This window comes from Rana temporaria, chromosome 4 (genome assembly GCF_905171775.1).
Source record: "Rana temporaria chromosome 4, aRanTem1.1, whole genome shotgun sequence".
NCBI lineage: Eukaryota > Metazoa > Chordata > Amphibia > Anura > Ranidae > Rana > Rana temporaria.
In genome coordinates this window covers 3,234,775-3,252,847 of record NC_053492.1, presented here as the reverse complement: position 1 = coordinate 3,252,847, position 18,073 = coordinate 3,234,775, and the positions used below count along the sequence as shown (strand labels likewise).

Sequence of the window (18,073 nt, the reverse complement as noted above, 5' to 3'; positions counted from 1 at the left end):
CTCATGGACTAGATCAGTAAGGTCCCGCAGTCGCTCCCTGAGTTCCAAGACATAACTAGGGATAGGGAGGCCTTCCGGATCCTCTACCCCCTCCCACTGGGCCCTTACTAAGTCTAAGGGTCCCCTAACCCTTCGCCCATATAACAGCTCAAATGGGGAAAACCCTGTGGACTCTTGGGGTACCTCTCTATATGCAAACAGTAGATGGGGAAGGTATTCCTCAACATCCCTCCTACTCTCCACGAAGGCCCGAAGCAGCTGCTTTGGGGTCCCGTTAAATCTCTCACACAGCCCATTAGTCTGAGGTTGGTAGGGGGCGTTCTGGAGGGGTTTAATCCCACAGAGACGCCATCTGCTACTGTATCCGCCTGGATATTGGATAAGGGAACGGCCTCCGGGTAGCGGGTGGCGTAATCCACCACCGTAAGAATATACTTCTTCCCAGTGGCACTGGGGCGGGCCAGTGGGCCTATAATATCTACCGCTATGCAGCTAAAGGGTTCTCTAATAATCGGCAGGGGTTGCAGCGAGGCTTTTGGGTGATCCCCTGTCTTCCCTACTTTCTGACAAGTCTCACAGGTCCGGCAGTATTCTCGCACCTCAGCATGTAATCTGGGCCAGAAGAAAGCATGAGACAACCGACTCCGGGTCTTGGCTATCCCTAAATGTCCGGCCAAGGGGATGTCGTGAGCCAGTCGCAATAGCTCTCGTCTGTACTTCTGGGGTACAACTAGCTGTTTGTGGGGGCCCTGTCGCTTCCCAGTGGCCATTCCCTCAGTGTAACGATAAAGAAACCCCCCCTCGCACCTGGATCCTTGCCCGCCCTGTCCCGATAACCAGCTAAAGTTGGGTCACTCTGAGTCTCTTGCCTAACGTCAGAGGGAGAATCCCAGGACACGGTGTTGTCAAGAGGACTTGGGCGGTGGATAAACGTAGCACCTTGCCCCCTGCTACCCTGACTGCAACAGTCTGGCTGGTCCGGGCTGACTGGGGAATCATGTGAGGCTGGATGAGGGTAATCGTAGCCCATTAACCCATACTGCCTGGCGATGGTGCTGCCGATTATCTCCGGCAGCAGCTTGGACAGGATCCGCTTCGAAAAGTTCGCCGCACTCTTCCTGAACATCTCAGTGGTTGGGCTCATTCTGGAAGCAATGAGCCGCTGGTCTGGATGGATGATTAGTCTCTCGATACCTCGTGGATTGGGTAGGGCAATATCGTTGCAGATGACAGGTTCGGTTACAGGTATAGCACTTAGGTCCGGTCAGAGGGTTGGGTCGGGCTGGGGGTCTAGAGGCAAACCACTGAGGTACTGAAGTTGGCTTAGAGGCTGGTAAACTGGGCCGAGATAGTGGATATCGCTCGTTTTCGCCTGACCTTCGAGAGTCCAGATATTCATCGGCCAAAGTAGCCGCTTGCTGTACCGTCCGTGGTTGCTTATCTCGCACCCAATCCTGTACTACCAGAGGGGTGTGGTTAAAGAACTGTTCTAATAGTACTAGCTGGGTGATGTCCTCTATGGCAGTGGTCATCAACCCTGTCCTACAGGGCCCACTAACAGGCCAGGTTTGCAAGATAACTGAAATACATCACAGGTGATATCATTTGCTGCTCAGTGATTGCAGTATTCTAGACTTCATCTCCCCATGGTAATACATAAAACCTGGCCTGTTAGTGGGCCCTGTAGGGCAGGGTTGATGAGCACTGCTCTATGGTATGAGCGTGGCTTCCCTGGAACCAGCTCTTAAGGTTCCGCTGCAGACGATGTGCCCTCTCCACGTATGTTGTGTTGGTTTGTTTCCGAGATTCTCAAAACTTAATTTGGCTGGCTTCGGGTGTAATGGCAAATCGGGCTAGCAAAGCTTCTTTTACCTGGTCGTAGTCTTTAGCGTCCTCCTCCTCCAGGGCCCGATATGCATCCGCCGCTCTGCCAGTTAAATTACTCGCCAGTAAGACGACCCAATCTTGTGACAGTACTTCATGTATCTGGCATAGTCTCTCAAAGTCCTGCAGGAATGCTTCAATTTCCTCCTTTCCTTCCTTAAATAGTTTGAAAGCCCGAAAGGGCAACTTACGGAAAGTCGCTGCATCTTTAGGCGTTTTCTCCGATTGCCGTATTTCTGCCATTCTCTCTCTTGTCGCTCATCTCTAATGGCATTCTGTATGGCGGTCTCTGATGGGTTAGCACCATATAATGCCAACCGCTTTCGAACTCGTTGCTGAAACAAGTCTTCAACTGACCGGGGTCCTGCATCACCATCCTTCTGATCCATCTCGGCTAGCTCACTGATCAGGGTGGCCTTGTTCTTTGTCCCACCGGTCCCTCCACGGCTCTCAAGTCTTTCAGCAAGGCTCTCCTGCATGCTGCATAGCTGGTCATTCATTGTGGTGGTTTGGAGTGTCCCAGTAACTGGAGAGCAAATCCCACCGCTGCCAACCAATGTAACGAGACCCTTGCTCACTCGCTTTCGCTCTCCCGACACTCCTCTGCTACTAGTGAGTCAGCTTGCAGATCGCAACGTCTGATGGTTCGGTCATCCAAGGCTCCGGGATCCGAACTACAGCTATGTGCCGTTCGGAATCCATTAGAACAAACACTGGGCAGGCTGTATGTAAGTTCAAACAGGAAGACCTTTATTGGAAGTACACAGCACACTTTTAAACAGAACTTGGAACATCCCACCCCCAACAATCGCTTTCCTATTGGTCAATTGTAAAGTACACGTAGTCCTCCTTCAGGTCCTCCTTAGCCATGCAAATGAGGACTTGAAAATGAGTCAGCAGGGATTGGTCCGATTGCTTGAATGGAGGGACTGTTATGTGTAATGTGACAGAAGCCCCAGGGGGCAATCAATGTACACAATAGCAAGACACAGAACAATAGAGCCGTCTGGAGCTTTAAGACAGGGAAGAAGACCCCCCACTGTGTAACAGCTTTCAAGGAGGAACACTTCTGCATTGCAAGGTCCATGACATTCCACTTTCAGGCCTCTAATCTTTTTGATTCATGTATCCCTTTTTTTACAATCTCATAGGGCGCAATCATGCTGCAGCAGTAGAGCCGACCAACCCCACACAGAGCCAAGCCCCACCCTCGCCGGATGTGCAGGAAGTTGAAAATGCCACCACATCAGGTCAGTGTCATACAGCACAGCTTCATGTAATACATGTAGGCCTGCATAATTGTAATACATGTTTTTTTTCAAATTTCAGGAGGTGTTCGAGCTGTTGTGGGCGGATTGGACACCTACAGTGCCCAGGTCCTAATTGGGGAGATGATGTCCTGCAGGGCAGAAATAGAGGACACAAACCTCGCCTTAGAGAAAGGTATAAAGAAAAACCGAAAGGTGGACCAAAAACTGAAGAATCTCATTGATGTGCTGGGGAGGGTTTAAAAAAAAAATAGATGTAGACAAGTATTTCAAAGCAAAAATATATTTCTTGACAAAAAAAAAAATTTAAGAATTTATATTAAGATATTTTTTGAAAAAATAAAAATGACACATTTTAACCACTTCCAGACCTGCGCACGACGATGTACGTCCTATTTTTAAAGATTAAAATCTCGGTAACGGCAGCAGCTGCTGTCACAACCGAGGTATCAATCTTTAGTGTGCGCGGTCTGGAATCCGATAATGGCGGTCTCCGCGGCGGATTCACCGCGAGATCGCCGTTATCGGTGGCGGGAGAGGGGCCCCCCCCTCCCGCCGCTCTCCCACGCCCTCCGCCGCTTACCGGAGCCGTCGGTAGCGGCGGAGGCGATCGGATGCTGTCGGCTGGTGAGCGGGGACGAGACTGAAGGAAAAATCTCCTTCGCCCGTCCCCATAGCTCGGCTGGGCGGAAGTGACGTCAAAACGTCAGTCCCGCCCAGCCTCTTAAAGAGACAAATTTTTTTTTTTGGTCATTTGAAAAAATGACATTTTTTATTTTTTTTTTATTTTTTGCATTTAAGCCCAAATATGAGATCTGAGGTCTTTTTGACCCCAGATCTCATATTTAAGAGGACCTGTCATGCTTTTTTCTATTACAAGGGATGTTTACATTCCTTGTAATAGGAATAAAAGTGATCAAATTATTATTATTTTTTTTTTCAGTGTAAAAAATAATAAAATAAATAAAAATAAATAAGAAAACAAAAAAAAATTTTTTTAAAGCGCCCCGTCCCGACGAGCTCGCGCGCAGAAGCGAACGCATACGCGAGTAGCGCCCGCATATGAAAACAGTGTTCAAATCACACAAGTGAGGTATCGCCGCGATCGTTAGAGCGAGAGCAATAATTATAGTCCTAGAGCTACTCTGTAGCTCAAAAAATGCAATCTCTAGAATTTTTTAAACATCGCCTATCGAGATTTTTAAGGGTAAAAGTTTGACGCCATGCCACGAGCGGGCGCAATTTTTAAGCGTGACATGTTGGGCATCATTTTACTCGGCGTAACTTTATCTTTCAAAATATATAAAAAAATTGGGCCAAATTTATTGTTGTCTTATTTTTTTATTCAAAAAAGTGAATTTTTTCCAAAAAAAGTGCGCTTGTAAGACCGCTGCGCAAATGCGGTGTGACAAAAAGTATTGGAATGACCACTATTTTATTCTCTAGGGTGTTAGAAAAAAAAATATATAATGTTTGGGGGTTTTAAGTAATTTTCTAGCAGAAAAAACTGTTTTAGTCTTGCAAACACCGAATCTGAAAAACACCTAAGGTCTGGAAGTGGTTAAGTGTGATACAATAAATATTTTTGGATACTCAACAATGTGTGGCTTCTTATTATATCAATGCTGCCTAAAAGAACAAATCTAGATTTGTGGTGTTTACATTGACAATGATGAGTATTTAGTACAGGAAAATAAACATGACACTATGATAACGTAGGAGAAAGCTAGAATGAACTCAAATTAGAAAAGAATCAAACAAAGAAAGGTACTAGAACATGGGCAGAAAATTTGGCCTTAGGCACTGGTGGCGGTGTCACAACACTGCAACCTCTCACAGATAATGTAATTGGAGCTCAGCAAAGAGCCACATGCAAAGTATTGCATCAAAAATTGTTATTAGACGCCCCTGTTAAACAGGGGCAGAAAAATTGGGCCTTAGGCATAACACAACACTGTAACCCCTCACAGATACTGTAATTGGATCGCAGCAAAGAGCCACATGCAAAGTATTGCATCAACATTTTTTATTAGATGCCCCTGTTAAACAGGGGCAGAAAAATTGGGCATTAGGCGCTGGTGGCGGAGCCCAGAAACAAACATTTTCTTACTAGCTATCAGCAAGATCAGTGATGGCCAATTATGGTTCTCCGTTTTTTTGCCTGCTGTGATTGGCCAAGCATGCAGGGTCATAGTGCATGCTTGACCAATCACCAGCGCACAATGCCACAGTGAATTATGGGCCGTTGCGCGTCACTCGAATTTGGCGCGAACGACCCATTTTGTTCGAAATTCGTTGAACGTACGAACAGACAATGTTCGAGTCGAACATACGTTCGCATCAAACACAAAGCTCATCCCTAGTCCTGAGAGGAAGAGAACCATTGGGACAGTTGGAAAACCCTAGCAGCAAGAAAATATTTCCACAGGCTAGGGAGACCCAAACCGCCCCTAGATTGAGGCCCATATAGAAGAGCGTAACTGTATCTAGGTTTTTTGTCTGCCCAGGTTAATTTATTGATAATTCTTTGAATAGATTCCAGTTTGGTTCTTGATATGTTGATGGGGAGGGAGCGAAAGTAGTATAGGAGTTTGGGGATGATATTCATTTTAATTGCACAGATCCTGCCAAGGAATGAGATATGGTATGTGAACCAGGTGTTTAGGAGCGCGCTAATGTGCGTAAAAAGGGGGAGATAATTGGCCTTATAGAGGCAATTATGTGTGGGAGTAATGTTGACTCCCAAGTATTATTAGTATTCCAAATAAAAGGGAAGTTGGACTGGAGTGAATTTTGCAGACTTTGGGGGAGATTAAGTGGTAGGGCCGAACATTTATTTAAATTAATTTTGAGACCAGAGATATCGTGAAAAGTGTCAAGTTCATTAATCAGGACTGGAATGGAAATAAGGGGTTCGGTGAGAAAGACTAGTGCATCATCTGCATATAAGCTGACTTTAAATTCTAGATGGTCTTTAACGTACCCCTTAATATCAGAGTTGGTTCTAATAGCGTGTGCTAGGGACTCAATGGCCAAGGCGAACAGGAGTGGGGATAAAGGACAGCCCTGTCTTGTTCCTCTGCCCAGGGGGAAAAACTCAGAACTGTTACCCGGAATCCTGATGCGGGTCTGGGGGGATTCATAAAGAGCATTGAAGCCCTGTAAAAATTTACCTGAAATTCCAAATCTAGGTTGGAGGTTATTTAAATAGGCCCAGCTGACGCTGTCAAATGCCTTGTGAATGTCAAGGCTGAGGAGACAGGCCTGACGTGAGTGAAGGTTAACATCTTGGATTATTTTGGTGACCAGCCTGATATTATCTGTGATTTGCCTACCTGGAATAAAACGTGACTGGTCTATGTGAATTAGGGGTGATATAACTTTTGCAAGTCTGTCTGCAAGGATCCTACCAAAGATCTTGAGGTCATTATTTAATACCGATATAGGGTGGAAATTCTGGGGGAGGGTATGGTCCTTGTCAGGCTTAGGGATCAGAGAGAGATTAGCTAGGAGCATCTCTTCTGGGAAGCTATTACCATCCAAAATATAATTGAATAAGGTCATAAGGTTGGGGGCCAGGAGCGTGGCAATTTTTTTATAATAGGAGGATGTGTATCTGTCAGGGCCAGGGGCCGTGGAGGTTTTGAGGGACTTAATGACTTGGGAAATCTCCTCTATTGTACAGGGGGAATTAAGGGAATTGATGTGTTGTTGGTCAAGAGAGGGAAGATGAAGGCCATCCAGCCAGGATTTGTAGGCAGAACTTGGGGTATTCTTAGGGCATGACATAAGATCTTTATATAATGAGGTGAAAATCTTCAGGACTTCCTGAGGGTGAGTGATTAAGTTGCCAGCACTATTTCTAAGTTTATAAATATGGGTGGGTTTGCAATCCTGATTTAACTTTCTGGCAAACATAGCAGAAAGGGAGTTGCTATGAAGCAGGAACTTAGCTCTTGAAAATCTGAGAGATTTCTCTGTGTTAGACGACAAAATTGCATCTAGGGCTTGACGTTTGTCATGTATCAGTTGAGTGATATTTGGGGTGGGGGAATGCTGAAGCTTATTATAGAGATGGTGTAGGTCGTTGGTAAGACGCTTGATATCAGCCTGTCTCTCCCTGTTCTTGGTTACTGCTAAATTAATGATATGACCTCTCAGGACCGCCTTGTGGGCCACCCAGTGTGAAGTAGGGGAGGTATCATCATTTGTGTTTTCCAGAAAGTAGTTTTCTATATAAGTTTGAGCCTGGTTATTACGCTATACAATTTTACTTATTTACTTATACATACTGGGGTAGATTCAAGAAGCAATTGCGCCTGTGTAACCATAGGTTACACAGCGCAATTGCTTACTTGCCCCGGCGTAACGAGTGCTCCTGATTCAGGAACCTCGTTACGCCGACTGCAGCCTAAGATCTGCGCGGCATAAGGCTCTTATGCCCGCATATCTTAGGCTGCATTCTTGCGGTGGCCGCTAGGTGGCGTTCCCGTTGTGCTCAGTGTATAGTATGCAAATTGCATACTAACACCGATTCACAACGTTGCGCGAGCCCTGCGTACGCAATTTACGTCGTTTACGTAGGGCGGTTTTCGCGCAAGACTGCCCCTGCTATTAGCAGGGGCAGCCCATGTTACGCAATGGCTGGACGCCATTCACGTTCACTTTGAAGCAAATGACGTCCTTGCGACGTAATTTGCCGCAATACACGTCGGGAAAGTTTCCCGACGGAGCATGCGCTCTACGATCGGCGCGGGAACGCGCCTAATTTAAATGATTCCTGCCCACTACGGGATCATTTAAATTGTGTGCTCTTGCGCCGGGCATTTTGCCGGCACGCCCGCGCAATTTACGGAGCTTCTGCTCCGTGAATCAAGGGCAGCGGAGCAAATTTGCGGGGGCGCAGGGCAAAAACGTTGCCCTGCGCCTCCGTAAATAATGCGCAATTCTACCTGAATCCGGGCCACTGTTTGCATCAACACTCATCTCATTTAAAGTCCCAAACCTTTCTTTCAACTTTTAGGAATGAAGGCATGTGTTATTCACATGCCTCATTCAAAGTCCCAAACCCATTTCCATGTTTACCAATAGGGATGGAGATGCGATTTTGATGCTTATACATTTACCCTTATGCGTTTTTTCCAGTGCTTTTTATTGCCATACCTATTTTAGATGGAGGTTGGCAGGTGACACACACCCCTTGTCACCTGCTCTCCATCTACTCATTAGCACTTGTACGCCTCATTGAGGAAACTAGAAAAGTTTAGTTAGGATCACAGTAATGCAGAGAGCCTTGTAAGCGGCCTGTGGCTTATCCATATATTTGCAAATGTGTGCAACCAATCCTCTGCTTTTAACATACGAAGTTAGACAGTTGAATTCGGCTTGCAATTTGGTTGGTAAGTTTGAGCCTGGTTACTACGCTATACAATTTTACTTATTTACTTATACATACTGTTTGCATCAACACGCATCTCATTTAAAGTCCCAAACCTTTCTCTCTTTCTATGGAAATATTTAGGGTGGTTAGAGGAGGCAAAGTGGGTTTCTTGAAGCAGAATAATGTCCGCGCCAAGTCTCTTGTAATGTTGGAATGCTTTTTTGCGCTTGTGGGGCGAATTAAAGCCTTGGGTGTTGTGTGAGATTATTTTAAGACCCATTAAACCAAATTGTATGTGGGTTCAGCAGAACAGAATCAAACACTGCGCAAAGCGCAGTACATGTGTGGGCCAGCGGCCCCCACCCATGACCCCTCAACACAGCCAAAGTTGCCGCGGGCGGGGACACAGACAAAGGCCTACCACCGGGCCACACCTCCCCACAAGACCCACCATATCTAAACAAGATGTAACAAAGCAATTGAGAAAAATAATCACTTTTGAACAAAAAAAGTTTCATTAAACCGTGACCATTGAATGTAATGCATAATGAATAACAAGGCCAGAGGGGCCAAGGTACCTGTGATATCAAAGGAGCAGGTGAACATCAAAAACACAGTGACAAGCAGAATCCTGTCAAATGAACATATAAAATCATGAAAAAAAAACAAAGGACAAAGTACGTCCTTATCTTGCGACAAGATCAGGTGAGACACCATCATCAAACGGTGTCGCAGTCAACCTTGGACGCAAGTGTGGGGTCAATCAAGCAGCGGTGGACGCCCCCGGCCATTAGGTATGAAGAAAAATAAAACTTAATAATGTACATGCATGCATGGGTTTAGGAAAAACAAAGGTCATTCCCAAGGGGGAATGCACAATAAAATAACAAAAGAGAGAGCGAAGGCATTGTATAAGTTCTAATTTAAGAACATTTTCACTCCAGGGCGTATCTCTCAGCAGCAAGTTCAAGGTTTATTTATGAGCCATCTGTACGTAGGTTCCTCACCCCACGTTATTAAAAGAATCAGGGGATGCTGAAAAGAGGGTTCAGGGACAGGGGTAGGAACCGGGTCTCGGAGGTGCAGGAGTGAGAAAAAAAAAAAAAGAAAAAAAATTAGTCCTGGAAACTGCAACCAACAAGGAGGGAGAGAGCATCCCAACTCTGATCCAGGAGAGGGGGGAACCATGCATCTGTTACTGAGAGAGGATATCTGAAGGGGATCTGGAAAAGAGGGACCAAAACGTGATCCGGAGGAGTAGGTACTTGTAACTTTAGACAAGAGGACATAAAAATAATGAAAAAATAAAATTTAAAAAACAAAATGACGGCAGAATGAAGGATACTTCATATGGGTTGGTTCTGAAAAGAGTTAAGCAATCTTCTTTGGTCTCTCTGGCTGCGCCTGGTGGAAGGGGTTGACCAGATTGGTGAGGGTCTCGGTGTAGCTGGAGGGCGAACATGTGGATCTTGAACTAGTAGACCCAGCTTCACGAGGAGCTCCTTGCCCTCTATCACATTATACACCGTGTAGGTGGATCCATTATGCAGGATGGTGAGCTTAAAAGGGGAATCCCCAACGATATTTTATCCTGGCTGACTGAAGTATAGTAGTGACTTCTTTCATCCTGCGTCTCCTATCCAAGGTGGCGGGTGAAATATAGGATATATCGGTATTCTCTTGCCCTCAAATGAGATATTGGGGGTGTTTCTTGATGCACGCATGATGTTCTCTTTTACAAGAAAGTCCCTCATGCACATAATGATGTCCCTGGGGGGGGATTATCAGGGGTGGGTTTGGGGCAAAGAGCTCTGTGAATCCTATCACATGTATATGCCGATAGGCGTTTGTCTGGCAAAAGACTATGGAAAATCTTTGAGACTGCAGGCATCGGGTCTGTGACAGTCTCAGGGACACCGCGTACCCTGATGTTATGGCGGCGGTTTCTGTTGTCCAGGTCCTCGACCTGGGCCTGCATAAAGGCAACGTTATCAGCCAGGTTCTCATAATCCTTTCTCAGGTCGTTGTGGGCTAAGGAGAGTTCATCGTGCTTGGTCTCCAGGAGATCAGTGTGGCTACCAATGCTGGCAATCTCATGAGAGAGGGCTGCTGTGGAGTTGTGCACCTCTTTCTCAATCTTCTCCACCAGTTTAACATATATGGCAGTAAGACTTTCATCCAGGTCTGCTTTGGAGAGGGGGAGATTGTACTCACGATTATCCTGGCTAGTGTGAGGCTGGGAAGCAGCATCCTCCGTCTCCGCGTGGTTGCAGGCGCCATTTTGGGACATCTTGCTGCCTCTTTGCTCTATGTCCAAAAGAAAGTTTGTAAGGCTGTGCTGAATGTGCAGATTTCGCTTCATTTTGGCGGATGGCATGCACACTTAGTTCCCGCAGGGGTGCTGATGTAAATCGATGTGTTTGGTGCTGTATAGCACTGGGGATTTAACCTAAGAGGACCGGGTTGGACGGAGCTGGGCTCAGGCAAGTCCTGTCAGCATCGCGCCGCGCATGCGCCCCCCTTATTATTATTTTTTAGGATAGGTGTACAATTGATTTTTTCATATATGTGATTGATTCATACATATTTATGTTTTCTATAATAATTTTTAATGAATGGTCAACGAGGTCCTAATAAAGATATAATTTGTCCCGGTAGATAAAGATATACATAGGAACATCTCTTAATTTTATTTTAGACTTGTTTTTTATTGTATGTAAATGGAGATACAATCTAATCTCCACACGAGTGTGCGATGTAACGGGACATTACCACGGAGCTCAGCGGTGTGATCGAGTGAGAGCGCCCTGCTGGTTTGCAGATTCGGGTGACACGCTCTCCAGCTCTATGAATGTGAGCTCTGTAGTCACAGGAAGAGGGAGTGTCCTCACAGACTGTGGGGATGCCTGAAGGGTTGCCTAGGCAACAGGCAGGTATATAATAATAATATATTCATTTAAAGTCCCGCTCTCTCTCTTTCTTTTTTTTATACAACCAGGGATGGAGGTGGTTTATTAACCACCTCATTTAAAGTCCCAAATTTGAACCCCCCCCCCCCTATTCCAAAATGATGAGGGATGGAAGCATGTGAGTTGTGGGACTCGATTGTTTAAATCAGGTGTCTGCATTGATTTTATCTATTGCTGCAGTTCTTTTTTGTGTTTTTTTTTTCATTTCTTACCAGGCATAGGTGCAGGTGGGGACACCCCCCCCCCCAATCACCTATCCTTCATCTACCCATCAGTTTGTACATGCCTCCATTGAGGAGACTTAAAAAATGTGTAGTTAGGACTGCAGAATCGCAGGGAGCCTTGGCGTTGGCTCTGCAGTTTAAAACATATATTTGCAAATGTGTGCGACCAATCCTCTGCTTTTAATATGTATAGTTAGACCGTTGAACTTGGCTTGCTGATTGGATGGTAAGGAGGAACCTGGTTAGAAATGTTTATTGCTTCACCTGCATTTTAGTTTGTCATCTATTTTATAGTCCCAAATAAAACCCCCCCTTTTTTCTATATCAAATACCCCAGCTTTTTCTGTCAAGTATATATATATGTTTACCAAATTTCTTTAATAATGCAATATAGTCATGGACGGTGCATTATTTGAAAGTCTTGAAATTAATAACTTATTCCAGATTTATTATTTTCCCCCTATCCATTGTAATCTGATCCCTGCACATGCTTCATTTAAAGTCCCGCTCTCTCTCTTTCTTTTTATTAGGCAGGTATATAAGGTTTCACCTAATTTGACCCACCCATCTACTGATGAAGGCCAATGAGAGGCCGACACACGTTTAGAAGGGAGGAGCCCTATCTGTGATGTCAGGCGAAGCGCCGTGGGTCTAGATCGGCGGTGAATGAGCTGGTGATTTGATACTTGCTGTTTTTATTGTTATTTCTTGTAAGTGTAACTTTTTAGGGGACTCTAGCTATGACTAAGCACTAGTTACAGTGCGAAATGCGTCAGCAGTCAGGTTTTATTTTGTTGCGACATGTAGTGCTGTCCTTCATTTAATAAAGGCGACAATTTGTTCAGAGTGCGGCTGTCCAGGGACAATTTTTGTTCCTGTGTAACTTTTTAGGGGGGTCTTTTATAATAAATTCAGAAGCAGAGAGCACTATGGTACTTGTGTTTTTTCTTTCATGTCCTTCCCCCCGGGATATAGAAGTGGAATTGATTATTAATAAGTGAATGGAGGAAGGTGGTGTTTGGAGACAATTTATACGTTGATTCCCCACACAGAGGTGCAGTCTGGAGACTGTAGGAATTACTACCATTGGTAAAGTGGACGGATCGTGATCGGACACGAGGAGTGATCTGTCTATGAGTTTTATACTCACCCTCGAGGTGAGCATGCATTTTAGCAGGTGGGGGTGCGCACTGAATATTGGATCCATTTAAATCGGATTTTTCACAGCGGTGACAGCTTTGGAAACCTTCATATGAACATTTTTTTTATCATTTATTTATTTTCTTTTTTCATAAATAGTTTTATGGAATGTATAATTATTTGTTTCTATAAGATTTATAGATACGCAGCGCTGCACTATTTTCACACAATTAATACGCAGCTTCTACTTTTCAGAGGTGCGATATCGTTCTCTGTACAATCCGTGTTTTATTGATTGCATGGAATATCGGAATTTTCTGAGATTGTGGATTTGGAGTTTTCATGAGCTGGAAGCCACAATCATCACAATGATGACAAATCACGGCTTGAACCCTCTTGCTTTGCATGTAATGAGTCTCTCTCATATATTAGTCTCGCCTTTTAAGTTGCATTAGTGAAATAAATGAACTTTTGCACCATATTCAAATTTTTCGAGTTTCACCCGTATATCAGGGTGTGCTTCTTCCCCACATGTCCAGCAACATTCACATACAAGACATTTCCCGCACTCACTAATACACCTCGAGGGTTGTGTGGGACCCCTGATGTACAGGAAGACAGGACTTCAGTGAGGAACAATTCCCTCACTCAGGACAGGAATACGGCTTCTCCCCTCTGTGAGATCTCTGATGTTTGGAAAGACTGGACTTCACTGAAAAACATTTCCCGCACTCAGAACAGGAAAAAGGCTTCTCCCCCGTGTGTGATCTCTGGTGTCTGGAAAGATGGGACTTATCTGAAAAACATTTCCCGCACTCAGAACAGGAAAAAGGCATCTCCCCCGTGTGAGATCTCTGATGTTTAGAAAGATGGGACTTCACTGAAAAACATTTCCCGCACTCAGAACAGGAAAAAGGCTTCTCCCCCGTGTGTGATCTCTGGTGTCTGGAAAGATTGGACTTCACTGAAAAACATTTCCCGCACTCAGAACAGGAAAAAGGCTTCTCCCCTCTGTGAGATCTCTGATGTTTGGAAAGACTGGACTTCATTGAAAAACATTTCCCGCACTCAGAACAGAAAAAAGGCTTCTCCCCCGTGTGCGATCTCTGATGTGTGGAAAGATGGGACTTATCTGAAAAACATTTCCCGCACTCAGAACAGGAAAAAGGCATCTCCCCCGTGTGAGATCTCTGATGTTTAGAAAGATGGGACTTCACTGAAAAACATTTCCCGCACTCAGAACAGGAAAAAGGCTTCTCCCCCGTGTGTGATCTCTGGTGTCTGGAAAGATTGGACTTCATTGAAAAACATTTCCCGCACTCAGAACAGGAAAAAGGCTTCTCCCCCGTGTGTAATCTCTGATGTTTGGAAAGACTGGACTTCTCTGAAAAACATTTTCCGCACTCAGGACAGGAAAAAGGCTTCGCCCCTGTGTGAGATCTCTGATGTGTGGAAAGATTGGATTTCTGTGAAAAACACTTCCCGCACTCAGGACAGGAAAAAGGCTTCTCTCGCGTGTGAGATCTCTGATGTTTGGAAAGATTGGATTTCTGTAAAAAACATTTCCCGCACTCAGAACAGGAAAACGGATTCTCCCCCATGTGAGATCTCTGATGTGTGGAAAGATGGGACTTCACTGAAAAACATTTTCCGCACTCAGAACAGGAAAAAGGCTTCTCCCCCGTGTGAGATCTCTGGTGTCTGGAAAGATTGGACTTCATTGAAAAACACTTCCCGCACTCAGGACATGGAAGCCTCTTATGTGTTGGAAAGACAGCACCGTCCCGCACAGTCTGAGGTTCCTCAGGATAAGAGGAATACGATGGTCCGGCACCATCCCGCACAGTCTGAGGTTCCTCAGGATAAGAGGAATACGATGGTCCGGCACCGTCCCGCACAGTCTGAGGTTCCTCAGGATAAGAGGAATACGATGGTCCATCTACACTGTGTGGTGCCGGATGGACATTTGAGGTAGTCGGGTTTTCTCCTGGACTATACTGTGTGATGTCCTCATCTTCTACTTTACAGTCTGGAGACAAAGAGAGACAATCTTCTGAGGTTTTCCTCATCTCCCGCCCATCTACTAAAATAGAAATACAAAGATTATTACTAGACATGAGCTGATTGGTTCCCCTAAACCAGGACTCCGCCCACATCAGGCAGCTTTGTCTCTGAGGATCTTACAATTCCCCCCTCAAGGTAACTAGTTAATGGGTCCTCGGACCTCCTACCAGATCATTTCTTTATTCATGGACCTTAGTCAGAGAGTGAGGAAACAACGAGAACTCTCTTTTATAGGAGTGACAGTGATGAGGGGGGTTATAGGACGAGGGTCAGGAGTATGTAATGTACAACAGAGAGTATATAGTGCAGGGGTCAGGAGTATGTAATGAACATGTAGCACCCTGGTGTTTAGGAAGGGTGGCTTGCATATTGTTAGGAAGATCTACTGATTCCTCTCTAACTTTGGATTGCTGCACCTTTTCTCTTCTGTCACTAGGTGGCACTAGATAGACAAGGGTGTAGCAAGGTCAGATTATGAATGGATGGGGTGCCTCAGACAATTGGCAGGGGTTTCTTTGGTCCCTTGGCCTGCTGGGAGAGCCTACTTATTTTGGTGGAATCAGGTGATCGAGGTTCTGTGCCACCTGGATGGCTGTCTGGGTAGACGTGTGTTATGTCGCCTGGGTTGCTAGGCAGGAGGCCTGAAGCCCATCCATGAGCAAGAGAATCAGCGCAGGGTTGGGACTGCAGGATTGGATTCCAACCGAGAGTAAAGGTTCAGCCGAACGGGGAACCAGTTGTGGTCGGAGGTAGAGGGGAAGCTGTCGCCACTAAGGGACCATCCACCTTGTTACCGGAGACTACAGTTAGTAAGCTGGAGCCAGTACCAAAGCAATCTTCTCACCAGCCTGGGACAGTGAAGAAGTGGGAAAGCTTCAGCAGGTGCCAAGCCAGGGGCCCAGCAGGATAGCGGGGGTGACGCTTGAGCATCAGTAAGTGCCAAGCCAGGGGCCCAGCAGGATAGCGGGGGTGACGATCAAGCAATATACAGCGGGTTAGCTGTAGAAGAGCTCAGGAGATTCAGTGGCCACTGAATCTGGAAGTCCAGTGAGTAGGGAGGAGCCCAACACCTCCCGGTTCGGTTCGGGGCAGACCGAAAGTTTGTGCGAACATTCGAACACTGTTAAAGTTTTTGGGGCCCGAACTTGAAAAATCAAAAGTGCCCACAGGCTCTATATACTCTGTAACCCGGGGACTACCTGTATACTGCTGTTCAAAAAAGACAGGGACTGCAGGTTTGTTCTTAAGTAGAATCTGTTTGTAATTTGGAACAGGTACATTTTGTAAGTGTAGCTCCAGCCAAAAAAATCTATTTTTAAGCTTTTTGAAAAACATTGGCAAAGGGTTATCACCCCTGTAACATTTGTTTTGCTGTCTGTGCCCCGTGTTCAGAAGATTTCACCTCACTTTCTGTCCCAATGACAATTGGATTTAGAAAATTTGGGGTTATTAGAGAAACAAGGATTGGTGATAAAGCATCAGTGGAGAGGAGACACCTTTTTCCCATATCAACTCTTATAGGAGAGAATTTCCCTTCCTAGGGGTAGATTTCCTCTCACTTCCTGTTTTCTCCTTCCGTTTGTAAGTAGGAGTCGTTTGTAAGTCGGATGTTTGAAAGTAGGGGACCGCCTGTATATACTATACACTCTGCAACAAATTGTGCCTTAGCTGTTGGTGGTACCAGAACACTGTATGCCCTCACTGTTACTCTTAGTGGGTGCAGGAACGGGCCCTGCTATGAAATATTAGATCAAAAATTGTAATTAACAGGGGCATTTAAACAGGGGCAGAAAAATTGGGCCTTAGGCGGTGGTGGTAGTGCTCTAAACCAAAAATATTCTTAGAAGCTATCAACATGAACATTGAGGAGGAATAGGATAGTCACTCAGCATAATAGGATAGTCACTCAGCAGTCTTCAAGGGATCCCACATCCATGGAAAAATCAATCGGTTACATCAGCATCAGGTGCTTGGTAGCTGGTAATCCAAGACTGATTCATTTTTATGAAGGTGAGCCGATCAACAGAGTCTGTGGACAGGCGCACTCTGTGATCGGTTACAAAGCCTCCAGCAGCACTGAATGTGCGTTGGATGCAGGACAACGTTGTCTTATTTTTTAATTGTGTAAACCAATCCATCTATCTGTCACCCCTTTTTGATTAACTATTGCTGTGTGTTTTTCTATGATTAAAGTTCATTGTACCATCCATAGTGGTCTGTTTTGGTCTACTTGAAAGAACTTTTTTTCCTCACCTTTTTGCTAGATTTTTCTAGGCCATCAGAACTGCATTGACATAGTATACTATGTGAATTAGACTTGGATAAATGCACTGAACTATATGTAGATTTATATATACTACCTCTTTGTAAGGTATTTATAATCGGTTGATCCAGGCATTACTCCATATTTTTCGCTCTGTCAAACAAGGCCAAGACATTGCCTTCCACATGCTGGTAGAGAGCCAGAATGGTCTTCCATGAAAAGAAATGGAGTTTGGGAACCTGCCACTGAGGTACCGCACATTCCACAAATTCACAAAAGGGGGCAGAGTCTACCAGCTGAAAAGGCAGCAGTTGCAGTGCTAGCAATTTAGCCAAGCTAGCATTCAGACGCTGAGCATGTGGATGGCTGGGACCAAATTTCTTTCTACGATTTAGCAACAGGGGTAGGGAAATTTGCCTGCTACAATCGGATGTTGGGACAACTAATTCTACACCTTCATTCCTCTCAGTGCAGGTTTCTGAGGGGACTGAAGGTATAGTGGGGTTGGAGATCCCAGCTGATCAGGAGCAAGGAGAGGTCCGTCTTCTTCTTTCATGTGGGTCTTTTAGGTACGCTTGCCAGCAGACTGCATGGGAGGTCGACATATGTCTGGTCAAGCATGTGTTGCCCAAGCGGTTGCTGTTTTGGCCACGCTTGATACGCTTCAGACATATGTTGCAAACCGCAATGGTGCGATCTGTTGCACATGTGTCAAAAAAGGCCCACACCAAAGAACTTTTCAAAATACACGGGGAGTCAGCAGCACCCTGCACATGCTTAGCTCTGCAGTGTGATGCAATAGGGTGGCTGCCCTTAAGCTGCCCTCTGGATGGCATTCTGCCTCATTGGAGATTTGCCTCCTCCTCTCTTCTATCAGGCAC

At 45.4% G+C, this 18,073-nt stretch overlaps 1 protein-coding gene across 1 annotated transcript in view; it reads right to left on the bottom strand.

The window, feature by feature from the left end:
- LOC120935226 (zinc finger protein 585A-like) overlaps window positions 1-18,073 on the bottom strand; it is a gene marked incomplete at its 3' end in the record, with an annotated part of 241,861 nt that overhangs the window by 155,723 nt on the left and 68,065 nt on the right. The window contains exon 4 of the mRNA XM_040347392.1: window positions 13,529-14,620. Coding sequence (XP_040203326.1) covers window positions 13,529-14,620 — 1,092 coding nt within the window. The remainder of the gene's footprint in view (window positions 1-13,528; window positions 14,621-18,073) is intronic.